Raw genomic sequence first — 11,974 nt, 5'->3', positions numbered from 1 at the left:
TGTCGCCTCCCTTCTTCTGCAGAGAGGACAGCAGGCCACCAGTAGATGTTCATGTACGCTTTGCGTGTCCGTCACGAGAGCTTCCAGTTATTTTATACGCGATTGTATTCCGAAGTCGCATCAAGATTCTCAACTATGTGGCATTCTTTCGATCAACTCTTCCGTGTACTGGTGAGGTTGCTTCGCTGTCTTGCCAAGAAACCGGGGGTCACCCAAAGTGAAGAGGGGGCACGTAAGTTCACAAGGAAAGGTTGACCGGGAAGTCTCTCTGAAAACTGTTAGTGTTACATCATTTTTGCTATAATGACGTGGAATATATCTCTCCCTTTTCTTCACATCTCTCTGAAATTTAATCACCCCCTCATATGTCGAAGGTAACTGCATTTTAAACGGAATTCAGCTCTTCACAAGGCGGCTGCCGGCGCGGCGGTACTTTGGGCGCGTTATCAAGACAGTGGTCTGCCATGCTGAGTCGAATGCGCTGTTTTTTCTGTTTTCAACCCAGCATTACTTGTCTATAGAATCCTGTCTCACTATTCCTTCTTTACCGTTGCGTACCTCTCTCAGTTCCTGTTTATGGCGTGTCTTCAGTTTGTGAAAAGCCTAACGGTTTGTTTGAGCGCGGAAATAACTCTTTCCCGACGTGCTGTCTCTCAGTTTCTAATACATCCTTTTTCTTCGTGTTCACGTTGCTTACTTGCGACTTCAAACATGCATCTTCCCTTTAGTGTACCACAGTAAAGCGGCTCATTCTGCGACCTTCTGGAAATGCCTGTCGGAATTTTCTTCCGCATTTTCTGGACCGGCTGCCACATGCAATAGTGCCGCAGAGAGGCTAGCTCGCCCTGGCTCACGCGCTAGCGAAGGTTCCATGACGAACGACGTCGTTCCTTTTTTCGTCGCTGCTCAACTCCTGTTGTATTTGCCGGTTTGAACCTCTCGGACCACTTTGTGTTGTGCGCTAAAGCCAGTCATTCCTTCAACGAAACCCTGCTGAGAAGGGCGAGCTTGCAGTCGGCTGCCCTCGCAGCCGTTCCTGCGGCCAGTCCCTTCTTCGCACGACACACTCTGTTGAAAATTGTGGTCCTCACCACTGTATTCCCGCAGATACAAAGTCTCGGCAGATGGCTTGGGTAGAGCGCACAGCGAACGGATAGGCGAAGTTCTAATCGAGGGTCTTTTCCTATCCGCTGCTTGCTTCACCGCCTTCGTTTTGCTCCCGGAGTCACTACTGGAAATTTCTACGCAGAGTCCGTGTTTCCCTCCTGACGAGAAACTTACAGCATCTGAGAAGACTTCCATGTTCCACAGTGCCAAGGATTCGCCCACAAAGTGCCTGGAATCGTCAAAGAGCAGTGGATTCATTGCACTCTTCCAGCGGCATCGTTGCACTCTTCGGGAATCGTCGCTGTCTCCTGGTGTTGCCGTCGCGAGGGTTCGCGTTTGCGCACCTCATCGAGTCTTGCCGTTTCTTGTGAATGAGAGATGGGGAACCAACCTGTTGGCGTTGCGGGGACGTTCGCTCTTGCGAGTCCTTCGGGGTTTGTAGCGTCGCAAACGAATCTCGGTGGCAAGCGAGGGACTGTTGTCCGTGGCTCTGAAGCCTTTTTAGGTGGATGCGCGGGCGAAGGGAGGAAACAGGAGGTTCTTCTTGCACTTGGTCGAACGCAGTTTTACCACTTGGTTCAGCAGCTTGATTTGGAGCCTCGTCTGCTGCGAACGCTCGAGGCAATGAAAGCCCAAGAAAGAGGGGAGACATTGAAGAAAACCGGAACGGGGGAACCAGGCGGCGCCTCTGCGAAGCCACCCTGTGCACACATCGTGGTCAAGTCTGTGAAAGGGAAGGCGCCATGTCCGATCTGCGCGAAGCGAAAAGTCGAAGCCGTGCTCCTCAAGCAGGTGAGCATTCTTTCGCTGTCTCTGGGGAAATGCATCTTCCAAGCAAACATGCGTGCGAAGACCACGATATTTTTGTACAGATTTTTAGACGGGTACTGGAGCACACGTTTCATTCATGCCTATGTTTGTTTAAACGACCCTTTTCTGAGGAGTTGAGACTCGGTTATACATGGTAGACGCTAGCTCCTCGTTCCAGGTCGGGAGTCCCACAACTTAGGTCCGAATAACGGATACATCTGAGCAGAGTTTTTCTGACGGCGACCTTCCACTTTCACAAGAGACTAACAAGACCGAACGGAGAGGCGCGTGACGCAGAGACTCTCCGGCGTGGCTCTTAAAACCGTGTACCTCCCTCCTGTTTCCGTTTTTGCGTTTCTTAGGACACAGAGCTCTTCCATAGAGAGTTTGCTAATCTCGAGGCGCTCCTACCTGTTGATTCGTCGCCGAAGATTCGGGATCTTTACAGCAACTTCCAGACCTTTACATCCGCGGCCAGCACGCACCGGACGCCTTGGGGAGGCGCTCTGGAGGCAGGTTTATCGTCGCCGTATCCCAGGCGAGAGCCAAGAGAAAAAGACCCTCAGTGCTCCACTTGCACAGCAACAGAGGAAGAGTGTGCACTGGCGCATGCTGTAAGGCTTCACGTGTTCCTTCTTGTCACACAAATGTGGTCGTCTAGAATGTGCAACCAACAGTTAACACCTCAAAGATTCCAGAGGGGGAGTCGCACACAAAAAGTGACACAGGAAGGAGTCGAGACTTCACCATTTGGTATTCAAATGTTTCAGGCTAGGCGGGAGAGGCAGTCTAGAAGGCGATGCTGTTCGTGGAGACTGAAGGGATGAACTTCACAAACAGCCCACGAGCACCTCAGCAGAGTGTGAGCACTGTGAATTAACGAGTCGTTTTTCTGCGCATTTTACTCCTTTACCCCGTGGTGCAACCGAAAGAGTGTTCCCCTTCCGTCATCAACTCTCTGTGGTCTGTCACTGTTGGCCGCTCTAATGACACTATTGGGGTTATTTCTATAGGGAGTAGTGATCAGTGAGACAAGCCCGTTAACTTTTGTTGGCAAGCATGCATGCTTCACGAGGCGCACAACTGGTTTATATCAAGCGCTTGTTTTTTAGTTGATCCTAGTTGTATTTTGTGCCGTTTCGCGTCCTTTTGTCCTGCCCGTGTCCAATGTGACACAGGAAGCGTGTCGCGCCTGCTACAAGCTCGAAGGCCTTTGCACATTCGTCGATATCCACCGACACTCGCTCGAACAAGCCTTTGTAAGGACTTCCTTAGAGTGTGTACACAACGCAGCGAACCAAAATTTAGAGAACGCCTGCTTTCATGAGGTCAAAACGCCGTTCTTCGTCAGTTAGTGCGACCAATCACACGTTCCAGTGAAACATAGAATTGAAGGGGCCCTACGCTTGACAGCAGTTTCCCCGTTTTCGTTTTGTCCTCCAGTCGGCCTCCGTCTGCTGCGGAACTGTCATCGAAATGTTGCATTCTTTTTCGTCTGTGTGTTTCTACAGGAGAAGCCAACCCAGTGCGAAGATGAAAGCAGACTGCAGGAGGATTTCCTCAGCCAGCAACTGCGGACAGTAGCGCAAAGACCAAAGGCGAGTTCCGCATTCACGGGAAGCCTCAGCCCGCCTTCTCGGCAACGGTTTCGTGGTTGTGTCGGTGCTACCTCTTACACGGCAAGCCCTACACAAAATGCAAGTGGAAACCTTTCTGCGCGACTTAACACCTCTGTGGTAAGTCTTTCTGTTGAACGGAAGAGGCTTGCGCGTTGCCCCATGTTTTGAGGGTCTTCTGGCTCTGTGGATAACTTCTGCATCTCGTGCTTCCACCACAGGTTACCATTCCTCGAAATGTACCAGCGGATGGGTCATTATTTATAGTCTACATTGTAGGTTCGCTGTCGCGCTTTTTCTGTTCCTGAGCACGTTCAGTGTGAAGTCGTTTCCTGCTCAACATCATCCCTCCACATTTTTTCTTGTATGCCCTGACTCTCACAGGCCGACTTATCCCTGTGACTTTGTTGCCGTTCTTTTTCCAGGCGCATGCGGCACAAGGAATCCGGCAGCAAGGGTCTAGAGTGGCAGCCTCGTCTTCTTTGGAAAAAACTTATCGACCTTCTCCAGCCGGGGCATGTTCAGGTTTACAAGCGTTCAGTGCTTGCCCTGTTTTGCGTACAACGTCATGTGCATCTTCACTTCCTAGATCCGGTGCTGTCGGGCGACCTGTAAGCCAAAGTGCATTTCGAAGTCTCATACACTCCCCTGCGTTTCAACACGCTCCCGGTAACCATCATTCGTCCCTGTTTGTCTCCGTCTCTGCAATGCCTTCGCTTCCGAAATCGAGGAGCCAAGTGCTTTTGGTTGAACGAGCAAAGTGTCTTCGTACGCAGTTTTCTTCCCTCTAGCAACATAAACTCATACAACGTCTGTGTCTGGGCTATCTCCAGGTTTGTTGTTAGAATTTTCTTTCGAAACTCAGCGAGGCAAAAAGAGATCGACGAAGCCTGTTGACAGCTGTGTCGCAAGAGGCATTGCCTTCATTTATGTCGAGTCACTTTCGTCCTCCTTTTACAGCTCAGATACGTCGGAACCGCCGTACCATCCGTTTCTTCATGTCGTAGCGTCTCAGTTGCTTTCAGCGTCCATCCACTTCATTCACCCTCCGAACTTCTATTCCTTGCCATCTCTAGGTGTGTTAATCTCCCGCGTGCCTGCCTCTGTCAAACAGTTGGAGAACTGGTGCACCTGACATTCGCCTGAAGGTGCAGCAACCTCCTGTCGAGCTTTGAGGTCGACTTCGTCCGATTCTTGTGGTTGTTCGCCTTTTTCTCGATGGCGAAAAGGTCTGCCTATTCATATAAACGAAAGCGGACCTGGCAGAGGTCTAGTTACGCTTCCTGGAACCTATTTCAGTCAAGCTCGTGACGGTGGGATTTTGGGATGATTCAGTCCGCGGGCGTACAGCTGTCTCCTTACATACTTACCAGCGGATGCGGTAGACCACAACAAAGTGCACACGCATCCGCACTTTTTCTTGTAGCTCTCCGCCTCGTACAAGCGAGAAGCGGCCAGGCGGATCTCGAGCGTGGCGAAAGTTGACGCACGCACACAAGAAACAAGTGTAGAAGAGATCCCCGTCATATTTTTGATGCACTTTTCTCTGGGAAACACGCAGAAGAGGGAACACGGAAGGGGAGACCCCGCAAACAAAGTGCATCTCTGCCTTTCGTGAAAAGCCCTCCCGCTTGAGAAGAAACCACGACGTCGAGCGAAAGGAACACTGGCGATCCCCGTCACTCGTGACGACACCGGGGTCGCCCTGCTCGACGTTTTCTACACCCGAAAAAACAGACACTTGCCCAGGTTCAAAAGTAGACTTTGCACGGTTCCACAAAAGAAACTTCTTCCCCCTCTGACGCCTGCTGCAGCTCGCTCCCTTGCCCGCAGAACGATAGCGAGGAGCGTTTTCTTCGACGCCTTCTGCGGCGTCGTGTGAATGTTTATCTGCTGTTGCGCCCCTGTGTGGTGCCCACTCTCTCCTCCGCGTTTTGGTTTCTTCGCGGGCACGAGGTCTACGCACGCACTGTCAGCATGTAGTCTGTGCGCCGTGTGAGAGCGTAGGCAATCGGCTCGGCCTTCTCCATGTGGAAGCACTCGAGGACCTAAAACAATGGGGGGAAAAGCGGAGAAAAACAAGCCACACTGTCCACGAACGACTTCTTTCTGGCGAATGCTGACTGCACGCTCCCGGTCAGACGCTCTGAAAAGGCATCAGCTGCGTGGCTTCGATTCGCCAGACGAGAGGCTTATATTGCGTCTGGATCACGAGGTCGAAATTTCGACCTTCCGGCAATCAACCCCAGACTCGTGGGCTCCAGTGCTGCGTTTTCAGTGAACGACGGAAGGAGAAAAAGAAAGGTTTGAACGTCAAACTCGAACCTGCAAATCGATGCCACGAAGTCACTCTCGGCGCTTCTCGCGAGGCGACTTACGTCGAAGTCGCAAATACTCTCCTTCGAGTGCATCTCGACGGAAAAGGGAAGAACTGTAGTGACGCTCGTCGCCGCAAAAAACTCCAGAGTCGCAGCAGAGAGACCCGACACAGACATCTCTGGCAGGCGCCAGTGGATCGACAGTCCATCGTGCTGCGTCTCGCCTCCTTCGACTCGTAGAATCTTGAAAAAGAAAACACAGCAAAGACGACGTATCAGGGGAGACATGGAACCCCCACAGACAAGCAAAGCGCTGCCCGTGCTTTCCTCGAGCCCTTGAGGGCGGCAAGGAACGCGAGACCTCGTTGTCGCAACGGGGTAACAGGAAAAACAGTGGTAAAGCTCTAGAAACGCTCCAAATGGCGATATGCAGATCGAGGCTTCTTCTCGGCCACACGCGCCTTCATTCCTATGCATGCAGAGGCACACAGCTGACAAAGATCGTCTTTTGCCGCAGATCGGATCGAGCGAGAAGTAGTAGGGAAAACATGAAGACAAACACACCTACATAGAGCTGAGCAGGTCTGTCAAGATGCAGCTACGTTCGGATGCAGGGAGAAACATGACGACATAAACTGGCAGATCGTCCGGTGCCAACGGAGCTTGCGCAGGTCTGCACACAGGTTTTGAGAGATACAGGAAGTGAAAGTGACTGGTTTCGAGTTTCCTACCTGGTGAGGAACACTAGACGGACAAGTGAAGGAGAAATGGACGTCGTGGAGAGTCCTTGAAGGCTCCGTAGCTTCCACCTCGACTGTCAGAGTCACGCCATTCGCCGCCACAGACGGCCAGCAGCTGATCGACAGCGGACACAAGCTCTGCAGACAGAAAAAAACGCATGCTGTCGCAAGTGGACGCAAAGCCGACGTGCAGCAACGTCTCTCCCTCCAGCGACGAAGAACAGTCTATCCATCTAGACCGTCGTCTGTTCGCGTTACACAAAACACAGGTGCAAAAGGAAGACATAAAAACATGCGTCCACAACTTCTCACACACAGTCACATTTATGTAGGCAATTACACATATATATATATATATATATATATATACATGTATATTTATACTTGGATAAGATGCATGTTAAATACGAAGGCTTCGATTTTACATCGGTTACCTCTACGTGGAATACTTGGATTTCTTTCGCCACCCCCTATCTCTCTACACCGAGAGATGACTGTCTCCGTCCCTGCACTTTGCTGGCCCGTATGCGATATATATATATATATATATATATATATATATATATATATGTATGTATATATTTATACGCATGTATACTTCGTGTTCGGCATCATCTGTTGACTATGTTCGGATACACCCTTGTAGGCGGCGCGGCGGCCGGAAGAAGTTGGTTGAAGCTGGAATCGACTTTTCTGACAGTGTTCTTACCTCGTCTTTCGTTTGGAGTCTCCACTTGAGAATGGCCGCCGCGGCATTTGCAACGTACGCGCGAGTAGGACATCTCAGTTCGAGGACGTTTTGTGCGTAGCTCTGTCGATTCATGTTAGGGTGGACTTTGGTTTTGAAGCGTTTGTCTTCCGGCGACACCTGCGAGGACAAAAGCGACAAGCGGCAGTTCCTGAGGAGAGCGGTTCGCGAACACTGCAACGTGAGGAAATCTGCACGTTAGAACGACGAGTCTCACGGTCGCGGATTCGACGTGGAAAGACCCAGCGTTTGAAACGCGCCGTTTCCAGTGGCCTTCTCAGGGAACGCCTCCTTCACGCGTCGCCTTCCCGAACGCGTTTTTTTTTTCGGAAGGAAAAGCAAGAAACCGACGGGAAAATCCCCATAGACTGACTGCCGAGACTGGAGTCTCCACCAGGCTCCTCGGCTCTGCAGTGTTTCTCGGATTTGAAAGCATACAACGGCGCTTTTCTGAACTCGCATCGTTTGTCTCTACGCCTCTTTCAGGCAGTGCGCCTCCTCTTCAAATTCCAACACCGAAAAGCTTCTCGTCTGAGTATTCGATGCAGGTGGTGACCTCGTCGGCTCCTCCACCCTCCCCTCCTCCACCCCCTCCTCCCCCCAAGAAGCTGAAGGAAACTCCTCGCCGTCCGCTTCCTCAGGAACGCGGCTTTCCGTTGAGAGAACTCCTGGAGTCTAGAGACACGAAGAAACTGCGACTTCGCTAAAAATAGAGGAACGCGCGCAAGAGTGGGGTATGCTTTGACGTTTCTTCTCCAGAAAACACCAATGCTTGTGGAAGCCTCACTCTGAAAGCCGCGAGGCCAGCCTTGTTGGGGTCCGACACGGTGACGAAGAAGGTTCCCTGGATGTCCAGTTCGTCAACTCCTAAAACCAAAGAGAAAAAAGGAGGCAACAGCCTGAGGAAGTTGAGTTTGATATTATTTTCTAGCAATCTAACGTGTGACGAGGGTCATTGTTAGGAGCAGTTGACACTCATTTCCTCTTATCCCGTGACAGCGAGAGGAAACAGTGCCGTTGGAAGATAAGAAATGGGAGATATCAAGCAAGGCCTTGATGTCATCTGATCCTTCCCTGCTCTCAACTCTTTTTCTTCTTCCCTTTCCCCGTCCAACTCGACGTCTCAAAGCAACCAGAGGTCACTTTTTTCTCTTTTGCCTCTTTTTCTCCTTTCCGTCCTTCAGTCTCCCTCGTGTCTTCTTCTTCAACTTTTCCTCCCGTTTTCTCTCTTCTTCTCCCTTCTCCTCCCTCTCTTCTCGTCGTCTCTCCTCTTCAACCTCTCTGCTCTCGCCTTCCCTTTTCTTCAATGTGTCTTCTCGCTCCTTTTGATTCTCTCGTCTTCCCTGTCGCGCGCTCTCTCTCTCACCTCCCTCGGCCTGAAGAGTGCCTTTCACCTTCTCCTCGACCAGCGCGTGTACAGGTTCCACTAGAGGATTGACAATCACTGGAGCTCCTGGGGTTGAAAAGCAAAGGCACAAGAGTGTCGTCGCCTTCCGACAGCGCGTTTCTTCTGCTCTGTCGAAACTTGCAGGCTCCATCATCACACTCGTCCCTCCGTCCCTCCGTCAATCCCACAAATCTCACTATCCCTACCTGTCCACCCAGATTCTTCATCACCTTTCCTCCTCGATCTCTTCGTCTCCCGCAGGTAACTCCCAGGCTCCCGATCCCGCCTCTTCGACCAGACACATTCAGCTGTTTCTCCTTGTTCTTCGTTTCTCACCTGCACCTCCGCCTACCGCGGCGAGGGCGGCGGCCTCGTCCGCTGCGTCTGCGGGGGCTCCGTGCCGCACCGTGGTCTCCACACTCGCGCCCACGGCAGTTCCCAGAGCTCTCTCCAAGGCCGTCCCGGCATGGAGCTGGTGTCTCTCTGGGTGCCCCCGAGCGTCTCCGAGGCCGAATGGCGCGCGCTGGGGCCCCAGCTGCATGCCCTTGCCTGCACCCGAAGATAAGCCGACTGCCGAAGACCCTGCACCCGGCTCGACGCTGGAGGCAGTTTCCGAGCCCACGGCGGCAGAGGCGAGGGCAGAAAGGTGCTCTGGAGATCCGCCATACATTTGAATGTAGTCAGCAGCCGCGGCTAGACTCGGCACCGCGGCAGCAGCCGTTCCCGTAGGCGCATAAAGCGAAGCAGACGCGAGGAAGGACGCATCTGGACTCCCAGAAGAAGGCTTCGCCTTCGCAGCTCGTTCCTTGTCCAGCCGCTGTGCAATCTGTCTCCTTCGCTCTTTCTCCTCCTTCTCTTTGCCCTGGATACGAGATAATGTGAAGAAAAACAAAGAAAAACGTACAGGTGCCACAGGAACGACGAAGAGATAGTTCGAACAGAGAAGCGTCGGGACCGAAGGCAACACCCGGCGAGAGGTCAGCGGACGCAGGAGACGGAAAAGTCTAAAGTTCATTTCCGACAGTGGCGTGTGAAGCGAGGGGGAAGGAGGAATGTAAGGAGACGCACGCGGAAGCATGTCTTCGTTTAAAATGAAGAGCCAGAAGAGAAAAAGAGAGAAAGGGGATAGGGAGAAAGCGCGACGGAGAGAAAAGAAAGAAGACGGATTAACGATAGGGGGGATAGAACGCGCAAAGACAGGGACGTTCTCGAACTGAGTGGATGAGTCTCCGACAGGAGCTCCTGCTGTCCGTCTTCGTGTGTGCGGGTTTGAGCTTCTTGTTCGGGACCTCGCTGTTCTTCTGCGAATGCGGGGAATCCCTTCAACAAAAATTGTTCGGTCGCGAGAAACAGACACGAGAAAAGCAGAGCGCGGGAGCAACAGGCACCCCACACGCCGAGCTTGGAGACACCACAAGAAGACCCGGCAAGTCAGAAAGAACGGTCAGACGGAGAAAAACCGCTTGCTTCGCACCTCCTGGATAATGCGCTGAAGTTTCTCTTCGTGAGAATCCATGTCCGTGAACGTCTTGATCTGCGCAAGCGTAATCGCTTCTCTGAGCCCGAAGGAAATCAACTCGTCGACCATAAAGATGATTGAAAATGCATTCTCAACCACCACTTGCTCCACGTTCACGCCTCCGCTAAGGCCTTCGCCAGCGCATGCATCCTGTCAAAAATCAAATCTCAAGCAGCGCATGCGTCTCTCCACACGGAAAGCGAAGTCAACAAAGACAGCCACCCTGCATGTACACGGAAAGGGAAACTCGACGCTCGGAAACAACAGGAGGCTTCCAGTGTTTTCTCGTGGGTGCATGCACGCACTCATGAATCAGATCTTGAGCAAGACGAGGAACAAAGCAATCTCATCTGACTGACCGAGCATCTTCACAACTCTCACACACCAACACTCAAAAGAACTCATAAAAATACAAGCGAATGCAAATTCACACTCTAACTTGCTTGGTGCACATACACACCACACATCTATAGACACACACACAGACACTCGAGCATATACTTGTACCCACATATACATATATATATCTATATACATATACATATCTATATACATATATATCTATATACATATATATATATATATACATATATATCTATATACATATGTATATCTATATACATATATATCTATATACATATATATCTATATACATATATATATATGTATATATATATATACATATATATGTATATATATATATATGTATGCATGCATAGGAATGTACGTGAAGGTCCACAGTTCGGCCACAGCTGGGGAAGGTCCAGACACCTGAGGAAGAACGCAGAAGAGAAGCAGATGGTGGAAGTCCTGAAGCGAGTACCTGGACAATGGTGGCAAAGACACGAAGCGTTTGCAAGTCCTCCAAAATGTTGCTGTGCTTCGTCGTGATGAGGACGAGATACACATTATCTAGCGGCTGGTAGACGTAGCGCGCGCAGTCTGACTCCACGTATGTGTGATCTGCTCCTGAGTGAAGAGAAAAAGGAAAAGGAAGCAATTTGGAACGCAGCATGCACCGAACCGACAGCCGCGCAGCCGAAGAACGCGATACCTCCAGCCGACACAAGAAATGCACTTCACTGCAAGCTCTACAGAGAGACAGTTACATACCAACCGAGGAAAAAAACATCCTAGACATGAATGGGGAGATAGGGGAGGGAAAGGCAGACAAATAGACAATCAGGTAGACAGAGACAGATACACATAGATACATGTACGCAGAGAGAGATAGATTTAGGTAGAGATGGACAGCCATAAATAGACCGAGACATGTACGGGCAGCGAGAATAAACTCATAGGGGAGATAGATCTGTAGACGGAAAAAAAAGAAAGAACGTAGTTGGCAGATACACATCTGCATAGATAAACGCACTCACGAATATGCACCGGCACAAAGAAACCTGGAGAGGTCCGCATGCGCGCGCGATAGAAATCAGGAAATGTCTGTGTGTGTGTGTGTGTACGCGCGTCACCCCATTGCATGACACATGAAGGCACTGGAAAAGGTTTGCAAAGAGGACGCCGCGCGGGAGATGCTAAGACAGAAGACGAGCAGAGGGCATGGCTTGCGAGAGAAGGTGAAAGGCAGAAACTCCACAACGAAGAGATGGTTTCGGAGGTCACCTGCGTGCTCAACAAGTTTGAGGAAGGCATTCATCAAGCCCTCGATGCGGACTTTGGAAATTTCAACGAACTGGCGAGCAAGCAGAGGCTTCTGCCTGCTCAT

The 11,974-nt window shown here is 51.1% G+C and overlaps 2 protein-coding genes across 2 annotated transcripts; one reads left to right on the top strand and one right to left on the bottom strand.

Annotated features, from left to right (window-relative positions):
• The first annotated feature begins 483 nt into the window (after positions 1 to 483).
• TGME49_221530 (hypothetical protein) lies at positions 484 to 4,703 on the top strand. Its single transcript, XM_018779924.1, has 5 exons — positions 484 to 1,899; positions 2,280 to 2,531; positions 3,096 to 3,176; positions 3,429 to 3,653; positions 3,959 to 4,703. The coding sequence occupies exons 1-5, from the start codon at positions 1,486 to 1,488 to the stop codon at positions 4,322 to 4,324; spliced, it is 1,338 nt and encodes a 445-aa protein (XP_018638272.1). The 5' UTR covers positions 484 to 1,485; the 3' UTR covers positions 4,325 to 4,703.
• Positions 4,704 to 4,815: 112 nt separating this feature from the next.
• On the bottom strand, positions 4,816 to 11,974 carry TGME49_221522 (adaptor complexes medium subunit family protein; the record flags this gene model as incomplete). The annotated part of the gene is made up of 10 exons (XM_002369940.2): positions 4,816 to 5,581; positions 5,912 to 6,094; positions 6,583 to 6,729; positions 7,301 to 7,459; positions 8,127 to 8,206; positions 8,706 to 8,792; positions 9,063 to 9,588; positions 10,201 to 10,395; positions 11,069 to 11,214; positions 11,872 to 11,974. The coding sequence occupies 10 exons, from the start codon at positions 11,972 to 11,974 to the stop codon at positions 5,492 to 5,494; spliced, it is 1,716 nt and encodes a 571-aa protein (XP_002369981.2). The 3' UTR covers positions 4,816 to 5,491.

This window comes from Toxoplasma gondii, chromosome II (genome assembly GCF_000006565.2).
Source record: "Toxoplasma gondii ME49 chromosome II, whole genome shotgun sequence".
NCBI classification, from domain to species: domain Eukaryota; phylum Apicomplexa; class Conoidasida; order Eucoccidiorida; family Sarcocystidae; genus Toxoplasma; species Toxoplasma gondii.
Note: the sequence above shows the minus strand (reverse complement) of the source record. Positions and strands in the feature narration are given on the sequence as shown.

Bases quoted from the DNA above. Each gene is read 5' to 3' on its own strand.
- TGME49_221530 (XM_018779924.1), top strand. From the start codon at position 1,486: ATGGGGAACCAACCTGTTGGCGTTGCGGGGACGTTCGCTCTTGCGAGT. The intron at 1,900-2,279 runs GTGAGCATTCTT...TGCGTTTCTTAG, and splicing joins AAGCCGTGCTCCTCAAGCAG to GACACAGAGCTCTTCCATAG. The intron at 3,654-3,958 runs GTAAGTCTTTCT...TTCTTTTTCCAG, and splicing joins CGCGACTTAACACCTCTGTG to GCGCATGCGGCACAAGGAAT.